The sequence below is a fragment of the Adelges cooleyi genome, unplaced genomic scaffold (assembly GCF_023614345.1).
Source record: "Adelges cooleyi isolate 19-005CV unplaced genomic scaffold, UGA_ACOO_1.1 ACOO_flye_CR_arks_rails_tigmint_CR_PRNA_9, whole genome shotgun sequence".
In the NCBI taxonomy this organism is placed as follows: domain Eukaryota; kingdom Metazoa; phylum Arthropoda; class Insecta; order Hemiptera; family Adelgidae; genus Adelges; species Adelges cooleyi.
Genome location: NW_026096579.1, coordinates 12,029,531 through 12,046,672, shown reverse-complemented (window position 1 = coordinate 12,046,672; position 17,142 = coordinate 12,029,531). Strand labels below are relative to the sequence as shown.

The 17,142-nt window shown below is 31.4% G+C and overlaps 1 protein-coding gene across 1 annotated transcript in view; it reads right to left on the bottom strand.

The window, feature by feature from the left end:
* Nucleotides 1-17,142, bottom strand: part of LOC126846403 (carbonic anhydrase-related protein 10) — a 64,286-nt gene that overhangs the window by 33,413 nt on the left and 13,731 nt on the right. The window contains exons 3-5 of the mRNA XM_050585766.1: nucleotides 14,768-14,815; nucleotides 1,482-1,618; nucleotides 142-333 (exon numbers count right to left, since the gene is read on the bottom strand). Of these exons, the coding sequence (XP_050441723.1) occupies nucleotides 142-333; nucleotides 1,482-1,618; nucleotides 14,768-14,815 (377 nt within the window). The remainder of the gene's footprint in view (nucleotides 1-141; nucleotides 334-1,481; nucleotides 1,619-14,767; nucleotides 14,816-17,142) is intronic.

The window sequence follows — 17,142 nt, the reverse complement described above, 5'->3', positions numbered from 1 at the left end:
CCGTATAATATAGCTTATACCGTAAGTGCATTTTTTTTTGTTTTTTTTTTGTAAAGCTTTTTGGCCTATTCTGTCGATTGGGTTTTTTTTTATCAATGAACGAATAACTGCGGTCAAACAATGAAATAAAGAAATACTCACTTCTGCGGGAAACGAATAACCCTGGATTTTGTGCTCGGAACCAAGATTGTTGTCTGTGCCGTAGTGTATGTAAAACTCTTGGAATTGATAACGGTAAGTGAGCGGACCGTCGGTTATGTTTAAAACGTATTTGGAATCCTTGTCCACTCTGAACACTAAGGATTGACCGGTGTTTTCAATAACTCCGCTGACCTGCAACAGACATAAAACGCACAACCTTATTGCAATAATAAAAATACATATATATATATATATATATATATATATATATATATATATATATATATATATTATGTTTTGTAGAGGATAATCGCAAAGGGAGTTGACTGGGGTATGTTAAAGGAAATCGAGGAGGCGTGACGACTTGTTATCGAAACCAACACGAACATTTAATGTAAATAATGTGCGCAATTGTACGCTTCTTTAATTGCCGGGTTCTGCATTTTGGGTATATTATATTATTATTTTGTCCGTTTAGCTGAAAAACTTTTTAACGCTGTTGTTGTAATGCGCATGTATCGAGAAAAAAACCAGCTACAAAAATAAGACCAATACAGATAGGAACCAAACGGAGCGAAATATAATATTTTACTATCGTATTGCATTCCGCTATTGCTGCCGTTTTTAAATCCGTGTAGTACACATAGACGTTTTCCGAAAGCAATAATCCTGGTCTCAGACACAGGTTTCTTTTCTTAACGTTATTTTCTGTGGATCCGTCCATTTTAATATCCTCACAAACCGCAAACGTCGTATGACTTGTATGTACGCGTGTCAATTGTAATAGAAATATATGTATAATATTATTATGTGTCTGCTCACATAGTGTACAATATTATCGTGTTACATATTATGGGAAAAAGGTAAAAATGATATATCAATAACATTAATAAAAAAAAATAAAAAAATAAGTCCGTTTGGTTTTACAATAGTTTAATTTATCTATTCCAGAAATATGTTTTGATTGTTAAAAATTAAATATATACTTGTATATTAATTTTAAAAGAAACTAAAAAATATTAGACCCAGTTTGGATTTATTTTAGAGAAACACTCTAAATTATATATTATGCATTAGTATTCTAGTTAAAGTTATGTTTTGTCGCTTTGTGTTATTTTTAATACAGAAATCACGGTTCTTTGAAATTGTATGATTCTACATGTTACATTTCTGTTCTATTAAAAGTACACTAATATTTTTTTTTAATTAAGAATCTGATGATAACCCTCTATACCGAAACCGAAAATATACCAATAATGTGAGATTTATTGCTGTGTCGTGAAATCTCAAGTACTCAGTATTTATTACTAAATATATTTAAAACATAATTTAAATTTTACTTTGTCTTTGTCAATGTGCAAGTTTCTTAAAAATGGATCAAACAGCAACTTGTCTGGATCGATGTCGATCGGAGACTGTCGTTTGCCAATTGAACATAACTTCCATAGAGGGTTCAAAACTCCCCAATATTTTGGCCCTGAAAAAAAGGTACATTATATTTTAGTTGCTAATTAACATTTTTAATTGTAATACTAAATTAAGGATAACAAATATGTTGTGTTTTTTTCGGATAGGTCCATGTAAACAGAAAAAACACACAAAGTAGTATCAAATTGTTTTAGGTAAGAAGATACTAATAGAAAATAAATAATAAAAACTACCACCGGTATTATGTAAAAATGCAACGGTAATGAGCAACCAATAATTCCATAAGCCAGGAAATGTTTAACATTAGTTTATGCTTTAACAAAAGTGTTTCTAGACATAAGTTATATCACTATATTATGTATTGTATAATAAAAACTAATGTGAAAATGTGTGTTTATTGTTGTTGGGATGCCTATCGACATTTTATACTCTATCCTATGTATTAACCCGTTTGAGAAAGCCGGAATCCCTGTACAAAACAATTACAAATATTATTATTACTAAAGAATAATAGCTAAAGTCCCGCAAAGTGAACGATAAAACAAGCTAAAACGCGTATTTAAGTGGGAAGAAATTGTTACCTACAGAAACATAAAGCTTTATTATTAGAATTGTATTGATCGTAATTTAAAACTAAAAATGTCCCAATGTAATACAACACTAATAGGTTTTAAAAACATTAAAATAATATACGTACTTTGAAACATGATATACAGTTACTTTACGAAAAATTATTCAAAAAAACAATGTACAACCAAATTAAACTGACACTTTTGTTTTAAATAATAATTTTTATCGTTGTTTTTAGTATAATAAATATAGCTTCGATGCGGAGCTAAGAAGATACCAATGGTTTTTACAACAATGTGTATTTTTTTTTATGTATGGATTTCTGTATATCTGCTGAGCCATTGAATCGATTTCTTTAATTAGCCAGCTTATACTTGTGTGGGATATTCTTCAAACAAATACAAAAATTCAAGAACATATTTTTTGCCCTTTCACTCAGAAGAGTTGGAACTTTATTTTTTATGAGATGTTGGTTTAGTATTTAGGGTCTACAATTTACACAAAGTATATAGATGCAGAGTTGCTCTATAACATGTTAACATATATAGTCGAACTTATTTTGTATTAAATAAAACCAATAAAAAACACTTTAATTATGTTACAACCTTATATTGTTTAAAATTATGTAAATTATATTGTTATCTACTTTAGATTCTGCGTAGAGAATATAATCTTTAAATGCTTTTCTTGTAAAATTTGATAATATGTACTTAATGTTATTTAATTATCTGTGTTTTCCATATCTGTTATAGTTACACACACACACACATATATATTTAAAAATCGATAGTCTTACATTAATGGTTAATAATTACATTACTGCTTAACATTGTGTTCGAGTTTTGAGAAAAGTGTGACAAAATAGGCCAACGGTTTACCGGAATCCGTATGTAAGTAGAAGCTCTACTTAGTACCAATATAATTTGGTATGCATGACTCTTTTGTAAAAAATGATTCAACCTAATAAGTTCCAACGACAAAGAAAAGATGAAACGCGAGATTACTCTAATCGAGTGCGAGTAACGATAGGAGTGTGTGCGCATCAAAGTTTTTCGATTAGGGTTTGTCGGTAAAGGAATATTTTTTTTATTTTATTTTTTTAACATGCGGTAGAACACGAAAATAAAAGGCGTGTAGATACATTTTTAGAGGCACACGGCAAAATATATAAATCCGGATGTGGGTTTTCGATATGGAACCGTTGGCCGCACATGACGTACGCGTTCGGAGGAGAAATCTCAGCACCGTGAAATTGAATTGGTTCATTTAGTCGAGTAGAGCGCCGTCAAGGGGTTTGTTGCCCGCGCCCTAAGCTCTACCTATCATGTCAACCTTATCCGTCGGATCCTTCGGGCCCGCGGCGGAGGACCTCTTGAACATCTGCACAAAAGAGCTTTGCATACGATATAATTTAAATAAAGTCTGGTCAAATAAGTGTGTGTGTGTGTGCGTGTGTGAGTATGCATGTTCTGGACACGGCGGTAAAAAGACCGTGAAAAGCCGTTCGCAGCGGGTGCGGCCAACGACCGGGGCTGAAGTTTGGCCGACTAGAAAGCTAAAAACGTACCTAGTAAATGGCATTTCGGACGGAACGCACCCCCTCCCCCCCCCCAAAAAAAAAAACGACTAGAACGCAACTTACTAAACAAGTATAGTACGCTAGTCATAATATAAGTACATAAAACTAGTCATAATCCACACGCGCGCGCGCGTTTAAAGTAAATTAAAACCGTTTAGCTAAACCTTCAAATTATTATGGAACGTTTGAGTATGAATATACGTAACATTGATTTTACACAATACACCCCACAATTTTATCATAAAATCAATGATATGAATAATTCAATCGATTGTTTGCATACCACAAACATGTTATTTATTGTATAATGTGTAGTGTAAGGTATAATGTGTGATCCATTCATGTGTTTGCGATAAAATTGATACTATTGTAATGTACCACAGACAAAAAAGTTTAAAAAATATTTTATTAGCTGTAATAATATTTTGAACATTTTTACTATATTATAAATGCGTTGAAAATGTGTTTTTGTGCTCTATGTGTGTCTGAGAATCAATAAATCTTAGTTCTAGACTAGTCGGCGTTTAAGGAGTAAAGCATATGATTATTTGAAAATTACTCTCAAAAACGATAAACTAGTTAAACACAAACCAATAACTAAGAGATTTGTATTAATTATGTATCAAAAGACAATCATACAGCTATTTTCCATTTATAACGTGTTAATTATTTTCGTTTAATTGAAAATAGTTTTTTCACAACCTTAGATCATGATTATAGGTATTACACGTCATAGGCACATGTCCTATAGTGTCATATTTACAATTGTTATTTTTTTGTAACAGTTCTGTATACATTTATATTATCCATAAGAGTAATTAGCGCTCTCTGTTCGATTCAGTCACGGATGGTGTGCTATTATCGCCTGTTATACTTGATATTGTACATTTTTCCTTTTTTTTTTTTTTTATAAATAAAAAGCGCTTAGAGTGCGGAATAACCTTTTTACTTTGCTCGCTCGACCGTTACTGTGTTCGAAGCGCATACGCCACATTTTGTTAATCGAGGTTTGCGACAAACGTTAATATTTTAGTCCTGTTTATTGTTTAGAGCACTGACTCGACGCCGTCAATAAATATATTATAACCAAATTAGGCAAGCTTAAGCGTAAAACATTCATGCGTTGAGATTTGATCATATTTAATATCGGTTATTATGATATTCTAGAGGGCACTATCCAAAAAGTTTGCACCCCTCGTCACTCCGTTTAACGTCATTAAATATACACACATAAATGTCATATGTATATGCGTATAATGTGCCTAAGTGCAATTACGGCGAAAAGTCTGTGGGGGGAAAAAAATAACCGTCGACAAACTGTAAGCGGATTTAAATAATTGACCTCTAAACATTAGAGTCTAAGGTTTAATGGAAACCCAATCGTTATAATAATATGTGTAATGTATAATATAATATTATATATTGATATACTCTATATGTATTTATTTATATATATATATATATATATATATATATATATATATGAAAACTACGTTAGGGTTCATATTTCAGTCAATTATAATTAGTCGTAATAAATTATCGGTCGAAACCCAACACGCACAGTAATATCGCTAGATTGCATATTATTTTAACGACAGAGTATAGTGTAGTGTGGGTTATATTATATATTATATACATTTATATTAAGCTACCCTCCCGGTGCATGACGTATAGTTCGAATGGTTACGGTAGTCCATCGCCATGGCCGACCTAATAATAATAACGCTACCGATAATGATATGCAATTATAATTAATGTATAAGTGTAGTTTTTTAATAAATATTGTACGTCTACAGTTGCAATCAATAGTTCGAATTGTCTAATTAAATAAGACATTTATAATTATTACCGAATAAATATCAATCCGTATCGAGTAGGTCCGATATTGAGAGCATCCAAAGTTGCCAGAATATCGTTCTTTGCATTTACATAATATTATTATATTTTGTGTAAACATTCAGTTGTATGTTGGAACTTATTTATTTATTTTATAACGATGATACTATGGCTTAAATGTACTGGGTTATTGCATCTCTACCCCTTCTCCGTCGAAATTTTCACTGATAAAAATAAAATGGCAGCTTAAGGGTCAGCCAGTCAACATCGTTTATTTTTTATAAAGGTATTATGTATATATTTATCAAAAAAACAATAGTGCACCTTAACGCTGCCATTTGGTAATTTGATAATACAATAAAGCGGGGATATGCAATAACCTAGCATATGCCATGAATGGTACTTAAAGATACTGTTTCGAATTTATCATATTAACATGTTTATTATATTACATAATAATAATGAATACAAAAAAACTAATTTTTTAATGATATTTTTCCATATCTCTGTTTATATTGTTTACTTGTAATTGTAATAATGATTCAGGGCACCTTTATAATATATTATCACTCAGGTGTTTTAATCAACGCCGCTTTCTTGACGATAATACGGGTATTTTCTTACTATTATTTTAAGGCCAGTTTGGTTTGGCTCTTGATAATAATATGATAATCGAATTTTCAATGAACACCTGTCGGTCCACTCGCGAAATCCGGGCAAAGCGGCATTGCAATGCGGTTAATGATCCGTAAATAACCATTTCAAACACAATAATGTGGTTGGTTCACGTATAATAATAATAATGATCCATAGATTTGTTATCGAAAATGACTCGCTTAAAAGGGAATAATAAATTCGTTAACCGCAGAAACAATGAATATTTACGCGGGTTATAGAATTTCTCCCTTTTTTGCTTTTTTTTTTTTACTCCTTTAAGCGAAAAATATGGAGTGAAACGCTTGAGGAATGAAAAAAAGGTTTTGCGAACAATCGCAACTAATAAAAAAATAATGACACATTTTTTCATTATAATGGGTTTTTAAAAATCAAATTAAGAAAAGAAAATACTTAATATACAGTCTAAATTTATATTATGTCGGCTAAAGCTAACTTTTGTGACATTTTGATTGTAGTGAAAATAAACAAGAAGGTCATAAAACAACTTAAAAATTCAAAATATCTCAAAAAAATACCCAGAATAATAACAATTTTATATTAAATGTCTTTTAAGAAATAAAACAGGAAAATAAATATAAATGACAACAAACAATTTGTTATTAAACTTGAAATATCAGATAAGTATTTAGCTAGTTTAAGTATAACTGTGTAAGATAGACATACATTTCGTTTGAGGTAATTTACAGCATCCCACCTGAGAATAATATATTACATTAAATACTACTACTTTTATTCTATTAAATATACATTATATTGTTTAAAATCGAATTCTTCAAATATTCAGTTAATTACAGTTTTTACAAAATGATGACATAGATAGGAAAATAAAAAAAAATTGAATACATTTTTATAATATAATGCTACATAAATAATTATTTTCCTAGTAGTGTATTGTTGTGTTGTGTGGGTACTGTATAGGTATATTATATACCATATAACATTATGTTGGGGTCTGACTTTTTTATTGACAAAACTGTTTACCTACTTTAGCTTTATATTGCAGTAAATTACTTTTTATTTTTTTTTTTTACCTCATTCGAGCAATCCGATTTTAATTGGCCACCGAGATAAAAGTTTTTGTGTACATACGGATAATATAGAAGTTCAAGAGTAAATCCAAAGCGCATTTTAAAGTAATTTAGTTACATTCTCATTTAATTTATAAGAACGAAATTCGAAGATATATAAAACTTTATTAAACCAGAAATTGCTTTAGGGCATATTACGTTTCATCTTACGTAAAATTGGACTAAATCTGCTTAAGAAGTTCTAATTTCGGACTTTTGTTCCATTTTCGTTTAAACCTTGAGACATGGCTTATTACGCGTTAATCCCACTCTGATAACGTTTTATATTTTAATAAGACGACTTAAGCGCAATAAAACATTGAGATTTTCAGTGTTTATCGAATGCATACAGTTTAATACTATAATACAGCTTTAATACTACGTATTATATGAGTTAATGTAAAAAAAACTATTAAAAAAATCAAATGACATGTACAAAATAATAATTTAATATTTAAATAATTTCAAGAAGAAAATGTGAAACTCATCGAATATTTACTCTACAACTATACAAGTCTAAATCGGTAAAAAAATCAAATATAGGAGTATTAGCGCACAAGTTTTTTTTTATTATTAGGCTTTGTAAAAGTATTTTGATGTAACGCATTTCTAAAATTTCTAAAAGTACTTTATTCGTTTGCTTTCGGTGATACTCTTGTTCGGTACCGAATTTTATTGTCCGCCATATTAGGACCATTTAAATGTAATCCCCGACCATATATTATATGATATATGATGTATATATAAAGTTATATACGAGAGGAGGATCCGAAAATAGTGAGACAAATCTTCCGGCGGTCTCGTCGAATTTTTTACGACTCATACATTGTTATTATCGTAAAAAAAAAAATATGAAGAAAAATAAATAAATAAATATAAGTCATAACTTTTGGCATAGCGTTGGGAACGTTTATGGGCGACGATAAAAACAGCTCTTAACTGGACCGTTGTCCACGCAAGGGTGACTAAGGGAAATGTGCACTTTTGCTGTATTGACAAATCCAAAATCATAAATTTCTCAGCAACGCTCAGACAAATTATCGATATACTTCTGTGGTCTCATATCTCGAGTACCGCACACTTGCCAGAAGGGTAAAAACCGAGAGATTTTTTTTCGCCGCCCACAGTCAATGATTTTGGATTATGCTGTATCTTGTCTGACACATTCGAATGGATTTGTTAAGTAGCAATAAGAAAATATACTTTCCGTTAGGTTTTTTTTCTCACAACAATTAGTTGTGATTTCCACTGCCCGTAGAAGGCATTCGATATAAGTAATTTTTGTCGAGAACTTAATTAGAAGAACTTAAATACTTTATGGGTAAACACTATTTAAAAACGTAATACAACTCGATGAAGTTTAATTTTTGTTGATCATTTATATAAAATGTATTTGAAAGGCACAGGGGAAAAACGGTAGTTGTCACATTATGAAATTTTTTTTTCAAATAGTTTTTTTTTAATTTATGCCAATCATTTTTTTTATTTATGTCAATAGATTGTTTAAATAAATACATTTATTGTTAGAGTAGCATTTAATGTGATTTTTTTTTTGTTGTTATGTAAGAGGTAGAGGAATTCACAAACTTTGTTTTTACTATTTTTTTAATTTTCATAATGTGACAACTACCGTTTTTCCCCTGTACCCTTCATTTTTTAAGCCGTTATTTGTTTCTTGTTAAAATATCACTATTGCTACAAGATTTCATATTTTTATTACGACGAATAATCGGCTTAGTGGTATTAAAAAGGTAAATCCTAATAGATCAATTATGGCCGTTGACAACAGGATAAGGATAACATTTATAAGCATTTATGTGTACGGGTATTGTGTTTTAAATTCAATTGTAAAAAAAAAAAAAACTTTTCGAGTACAAAATTAAAATTGTTATTATATTTTTTCCGTTAGATCCCCAGACGCGGCATTACGGCGAGAAATAAAATCGCAATTGTAAACATGCCTGTGATGTGTGACCGGAATACATTTACCGTGTTTCTGCCCTTTTTTGAAAAACAAATACAATAACAACTTGGGTGTTTGTTTATAATTTTGCACTCCTACAACATATAAGTAGTCGTGTTGACTTTGGATTGGATTCTATTTTTCTTGGCCGTGATTGAAAGCGTAAGCGGATTTCCAATTTTGGATGTTTGAACGGGAAAATATTATTACGGCCACATTTTTCAGACGTTTTACCTGTCGGCAATAGCAATACCGTGTTAATACTTAATCCCCTATGCGTATCGCACACAGAGAACCCGGCATCTGAAAACATTGATTGACACGCGCACAATGGTAAATGCTTTGTGAAATACTATTTCTTGGAACACACAGTTTTTATCGACTACAATATAGTGTAGGGACTAGGGACCTCACGAGTGAAACCCATGATTTTTCGGGATATTCGGGATGTGTTTGAACTATATATATAGAGGCGTGTCAATGATAGTTAAAAGGCTAAACGCGGTATGTGTTTTTTCAAACTAATATTATTGTGACAAATTGTGTTACACCAGCAACGTTTATTGTCGAGCTCTAATAATACATCTAAAGGTAAAACGGTGTAGACGAAAATATATTATATCAACCAAAAGTTAATCGGGCGCAACTGTATATAAATTGGATATCGAATCGTATGTGTAGCTCATTCTTAGAAGCTAAAACCAGCAAAAAAGTATAGGACAATCTAATCTAGATTCCAACTCTTTGAAATTTTACTTCAGCGGGTCTACTGGCTTTGTTTTCCGGTTTTAAAATATGCCAGAACACGGACAGGTTAAATATGGGTACCGTACGTAGCACATTTACTTAACGTCCGACTAAAAGGCGCTGCTGAAGTTCTTAAAAAGAAAAAAAAATAGCTTCTAATACAAAGAGTTGTAAAATTGAAAGCACAGACGGGTCAAAGAGCACGGGACGGGGTTTAGCAGTAGATTTAGTCAAAACAATAGAGTTCTACCGTACCTACTCGGAATGGTCCACTAGAGAATCGTCCGCAGTCGTGATCAGAAACCTTAACGCTCAGAGATTCTAAAAGCAAATAACACCCAACCTCGCATGTGTTAGTGATTTTCTTTTAATTCCAAAACCCGTGAAAACCAGCTGCTTAATCATTAATGTTACTATAATTGTTATAGGCGATGAAATATTTGGTTTAGTATAATAAAAAAACCCACCCGCTAAGCACAATCGAGTTTATTCGGTTTGGAATGGCTTTTTTTTTATTTTTACTACCCAGAAAGTTTTATAGTTGAAAAATAAAATTATGAAATTTCGCGTCACGTAGCATATTTTGCCCTACCTAATTATTGTGCCCCGTGTAAATTGGCTAAGCATATAAAATAATAAAATATTGTAGTGGTTTTATGCACTTGCTACTCCCCAACCTGGCACCGTGCAAGAGCGAGCCCGACGGTATAAAACTGCAATCATCTCAGTGCCGCATTAAACTATATTGCCGTCACTGGGCAAAATAAATTTGCCACCCTTAAGAATTGTTTTTTTTTTAAATTTAGAAGCGATTGTAAATTTATATATTTTTTTTCAACAATTGACTCCAAGTAATATGTTTATGTGGACCGAAATTATAATATACCATTTTATAAATACAAAGATGACTTTAGATAATTTGTCTAGTTCATCTACACTTTTTGGACCATTATTATTTAATTCCGTTTTGTCTATAATTGATGTAAGATAAATATTATTATTACACATTCATACGGGTTCATGTTTGATATAAAAATGGTATAATATTATATTCGCTTACATTCCCATACTTTGTAACAGTAAAAAAATTATTAATACTTTTATATGCTTTTTTGCCCCTATGTTGATTACTAAAAAATTGCCGCCCCCCAAGCACCATAAAATTTACGGCCCAGGGCAATTGTCCCCCTTTGTTTGCCGTTAAACGCGGCTCTGAATCAGAAAACAGAGGTGGCGGTTGAAACTATGTCTTTAAATTATGCAATTTATGCAACTATGTTTGACCACATCATACACATGCAAATCGTGTTCGTTTATAAATGATACCAGATGCTTTGTCGAAAAACCAATAAAAATATTATACCGTCTTGTCTTCTCTTTGAAAATATGAACTCTGAGCGTTTTGATTACATTTTACGGTCTTGACGGCAGATACGATTAGGTGAAATCAAATTTTACCTATAAAAGATTTATGATGGCGAGATACCGTAAAAATAACATGCCAAGAGCACGCCGCCGAAAAATGAGGTCGGCGACGTTAAGAAACGTATTAAATAGAACGGTATTTGCACTGTTGTGATTAAGCTGATGAAGTTGCCCCCCCCCCCCTCTACATTATCCTATCAATTCCAAATTAGTGTCAAACTTTTGTAAATTAATTGTAAATAATTGTAAAACTGGTTTCAACATTTGTAAATTATTTTTTCGGCTTTGTAACCAATATAATGTTTTGGGGGACCAAATTCTGAAAACTAATTTACAATTAATTTACAAAAGTTTGACACTAATTTGGAATTGATAGGATAATGTAGGGACCAACTTCATGTACTTAATCTTTTAAGGTTTTATAATTTAGGTATTATGATTAAAATTTAAAGACAAATAAAAGTCGTATAGAATGCACTTCATATTTATTTATATTAATAACATAATACGTTACACTAAACGTTCCTTTTGCTTAGGAATCACGTTATTTTGAAAAAAAAATTGTTTACCACTGTGTCATTTGCTTCATATTAGTCTATACACCAGAAATAAATCACTAAATATATTTTATAGCATTAAATGGAATTTAATTAACACCATATTATCCTTAAACTTGGCTTATGAGTTATTTTTTTTAAATTTTTAATGACACTAACGTGACAATTTTTAAAAAAAAAAGGCAAATCGCTAGAGTCAAAGTACTTGCTTGGGATATTCTTTAGTATAATTTATGTATACTAATCTACAGCCAAACTAGAGGAAATGCAACAACACTTTTCTCTAAAACTAAAACGGGAGACAGATTTTTCAATAACTGTCATTTGACATAGCTGTAAAATACAATTTTGAGCTGACTTAACAAATCTTTGTAATGATTTTTATTAAAATAAATTAAGAATATAAATTCAATACAGTTATATTGATAAAATATTATTTCCCATCATCTACAGATTTAGCTTTAAAACATTTTCTGTGAGCCACTTCATTCGTGATAAATATTATTGTTTTAGCTATTTTGCCTAAAACGTGTTACTAGTAAAGTATCAGATATCATAGCGGGGCAAAATTAAATTGCCTCTTCCTGTTGAATACAATAAAACGGAACATAACAGAAAACCAATTCTAAAAACTGTTTTTACAATATGTAATTGTTATTTTGTGTAAACAATACATAGAGGACATAAAGTATATTATAGTATTATTGTTTCGGGCCTTTGGCGCTGCATGTTGTTTTTTTTTCCAAAGTAAGTAGTAAGTAAAGTAGTTTTCAAGGAACCCAGAGGAACCGTTCCGACGTGAAAACCACTTTGAAGTAGTATATATTATACACGTCATTATGTCCTATGTAACGTATGCAATAATAATTGGATACGGCGTTCGTTAAGTCGGTAAACTTTAAACGCCTTCAATAAATACATACACACAAAACTCGTCGACTCCATTATTGTGTTGTTACTTATTATTATTATTATACACTTATACGTTTAATAGCGTTCCGAAATTTTTACGATCGTTCTTGTGTTATGAAAACAAGGAGAACTTTATACACAACGGTTTGCTTTACGGTACACCAACCGCGGTTTAACGCATTCGGAAATCCTTTACTCTCTTATACGTTTTCATTGTGTTTGAACTTAAGGTATATGTATATATATATAAATTATTATACAGGGTGATTCATTAAACATACCATTGGTTGATAATAAGGATGAAAAACTCATTTTTTCTTAAAACAATTGTAATTTTTGTAGTTTTTATTTTCGAAAACGTTTTTTGTTTCTGTTGTTTTACAATATTATTAAATAATTAAACGTCTACTAAAGTTTAAAACTTAAGAACTCGTGTCCAAAAAGAAAAACTACGAAATAGCAAATAATTTAATAAAAAACGAGTGTCTTATCCTCTATGAATCACCCTGTATATAGTATAGTGTGTATATACGGCGCTCGCGTGTCGATGCGGCAATCTTATACATGCATCCCATTGCATTGGGGTCGATTGTAATTATTATAATTACTTACAAGTTCTTCGAAAGTATAAAAACACCAAAATCGACCATAACAAATTCCTCGTTAACCAACCGAATTAAAAAAAAATTATTACCATAAACTCCTGCAAATTCATATTGTGAATTTTACCTTTTCAATAAATATAGAAACTGTACGCAACCGACATAATAAATTGATCTTAAGAATTTTTTTCCGAGTATAATTTAATTTATTCACTCTTCACTTGGGTGTTAATCTTTGTGTACACAATCACATGAACCAAATACAATGTTAATTATACATTTGATTAAATCATATTTGAATGTTTTAACCGTATAAGCTAACATGTTTGATAATTATAAATATTTATAACGCCAATACTTTGATTTGCATATCTTTGATAATAAATAATACCTAAAAAAACAATGAAAAACTCAATGGAAAAATAGAATTTTAAAAAATTATAGGGAATCGTTAAATAATCTTAATGTTTGGACATTCAACGGCATAATTCATAACACACTGAAGATAAAAATGTACCTTTTGAGTGAGTTGGCATGTAAACCGTCATCGCCATAAACGATAAGGTTGCAGTGCAAATATGACAAGGATTATGCTGAGTAACCAATTTATTATATTTTGTGTTGTGTCAACTCTTATCGTGCATAGCATAAGCATATAATATTATTTATATCCATTAAAAAAAAAAACTTCATCGTTTAACGAAAAAAGCCATATATTATTATAAATTCAAAGATTGATGATTATTTAACGGAGATAATTGAAAGCCCATTCAATGTGATCCGTGGTGTTTATACTTTTATAAATAATTAAGTAGTTTATAATTACAGTTATACAAAAAAGCGTAGAAAAATCATTCTTATTTCTTTTACTTGCAAGTTATACTTGAATTGAATTGTTCAATCTTAGTTTGTAATAAGTTAATTATATAAGTATTCAGTATATCTATTGTATTTATAAACTGTAAACTAAATAACATACATCGATACAATACATTATAAGTTACATAATTAAATTAATGTGCATTATCCGATTTTGTAATATTATTTATAATCACTGGCCAAATACTTTTAAAACACCTGGATAAATATAATAATATTAAATGGACATTTTTTACAATCGTTGCTAATTTAAAACTTATCAAATTTACAATATAACCTATGAAAAAAATCATAACCAATCGATTATCGAATGAATTGATGAATTGATCATTATTTTAGAAAATACAAGTAACCGTTGGTGACAATGAGAAAAACTATTTTACCTGATATTCCATCGTACGTCCACCATTCGTCCCAACTAGCGTGTACACCTGAAATCAAATGTATTTCTCTTATTAGTATATAATGAAAACATAATTAAAACTTAATTTTTATCAAGAAATATTTTACAAAAGAACAGAGAATGGTACTAATTATAACTCTGTCGAACGTATACCGATATTCTTAAGGAGATCGCATGCAGTCTGTTTTTGAAATAAAAAAGCCAGGCAAAATTTCGACTACTTAGGATGGTCCGATTTTAATTCTGTTTAGACATACAAGTTTTTTGGCAACTTTACAGATTTTTTATTTTTTATGTAAAAAAATTGGGTTTAAATTTATTTACTCGTAATTGCAAGAAACTGACATTTTTTTATTGAAAATCAGCTTCCTACATAACATTGTAAAATAGCCAACAAATTTGAATCTATTTACAGAATTGAAATTGAACCGTCCTATAAAGTCTAAATTTTGGTCTAGAATAAACGAAAATGGTTTTTACTCGTAGAAAATATTACATATTATACAAAACTCATTAAAAACAGACCGCATGCAAATCCCCTTAATAATATTATTTAGTATGTTTGGTATGTTACCTATTACCCGTCACTGACCTCAAACATGTGGTCTAATCCGATGTGTCGGCTTTTAATACCTGTCCGGGTTAGCTTTTATCGTCGTGTAAAGCGCACTATCGCTTATTGTGCCGGTTAAAACGACCGGGGTGATAATAATATGACAATTTCGGTTCATATTTTTTTTTTTTTGTTGCTCCTTTCTTTTCAAATCCTTTTAAGTACCCCATGAGAAAATACACCACTCGCTTCCGATTGACTTCCATTACGAGTAAGCCGGCATAATAGAGGGTGGGAGGGCAAGCGTGGTACGCGGATAACATTCGCACGGCGCCATCGAGTCGGTTGGTGTTGCCAACACCGATTAATCTCCCCCAACCAACCCCGATGTCCGCGCACTGTAACATCCCCCGTTTTTATTATTGTTGCTGTTCTTCGCATACGCACACACACACAAACACGTCAGATATAAACGAGTACTGTATATATATATATATATATATATACTTTTTATTTTTTTCTCCCCCACTTTCCCCCTTACCCCCCGGCTGATGTACACACACCGCTCTGCATTCAGCATCGCACTGTAGCTGACCCTGCCGCGGGCGCCCGAAAGACTAGACACAAAGTCCTGTAGCATGGCGTCACCGAGAAACTGTATCTCTCTCTCCCTCGCCCTCTCTCTTTCAGCGGCTAAGAACATTTTACGATTCTGTCCCCCATCCCCTGCCCTTCCCCCCCTCCGCTTTCGAGACTGATACTTATACGTGGTCACAAATCGATGCTCGAATACACGACTGCTTAAGACGTTGTGGCTGTAGCGTTGTACATAGAAAATGACACGGTGTCGTCCACTTGGACCCTTAGGTCAAAATGTTTAAAAAAAAAACCACTACCGTCAGTTTATCGGATAAAGATATCACGGGGGTGAAAAGAAATACCAACCGACTAGAAACGAGATACTTTCGGCTAACAAAATATTCCATTAAACAACTTTGCCGCCACGCTATACTAGAATCAACTGTGAAATAAATAATGGAAAACCGTGCGTGGACTCTGCCGAACTTAGGTGAATTTAATACCAAAGGTATTATGAAAGGCGAAACGCCAACTTCGGTCAAAAGTATAAAAACGGATCTTAAAAAGCTTACTAAATATATATATATATATATATATATATATATATATAAAAAACAGTTTGGAAATGATAATATTATATCATCTGGAATTCTTTTGAGACATTTTATAAAAGTTTAAGTTATCAAAATCAAGCTTTATTCGTGTATTTGGTTTATATTAATGTGATAGTATGGCAAAAGTTAATATGACGCGTTTCTCAAACTTGGGAACTACAAGTTATAGTTGATACAAAATTCTAAAATTCTAAAATAATCTGACCTAATGCTAATTAGAGTTTTTCTAAATTTTTTTAAAATGTAATCATAACCAATTTTTAATTGTACTTAACATTAAAGTTATATCTCAACAAACCGATTGTGTGGTACCACAGCCGAAGAGTGATTTAATTATACAATTCGCTCTATGTCGATTAATTAACTATATCGTCACGTCTAAACATCAACCTGGCCTAGCGAGGAAATGTCAATCCTTCGTTACACTTGGTGAACATTGTGCTTTGGCTAAGTGTATGCGCCATCTGTGACACCGTGTTGTCAGGCCTGCTGTGTCAAGCTATAACAGAAACACAAAGACGGTTGGCACGCGTCTTTTTTAATAACGGGCTTGTTACAATTGCTTTGGAACAGTGTAAACGTCCGCCAAGCTACCTTTTCAGTTTTAAC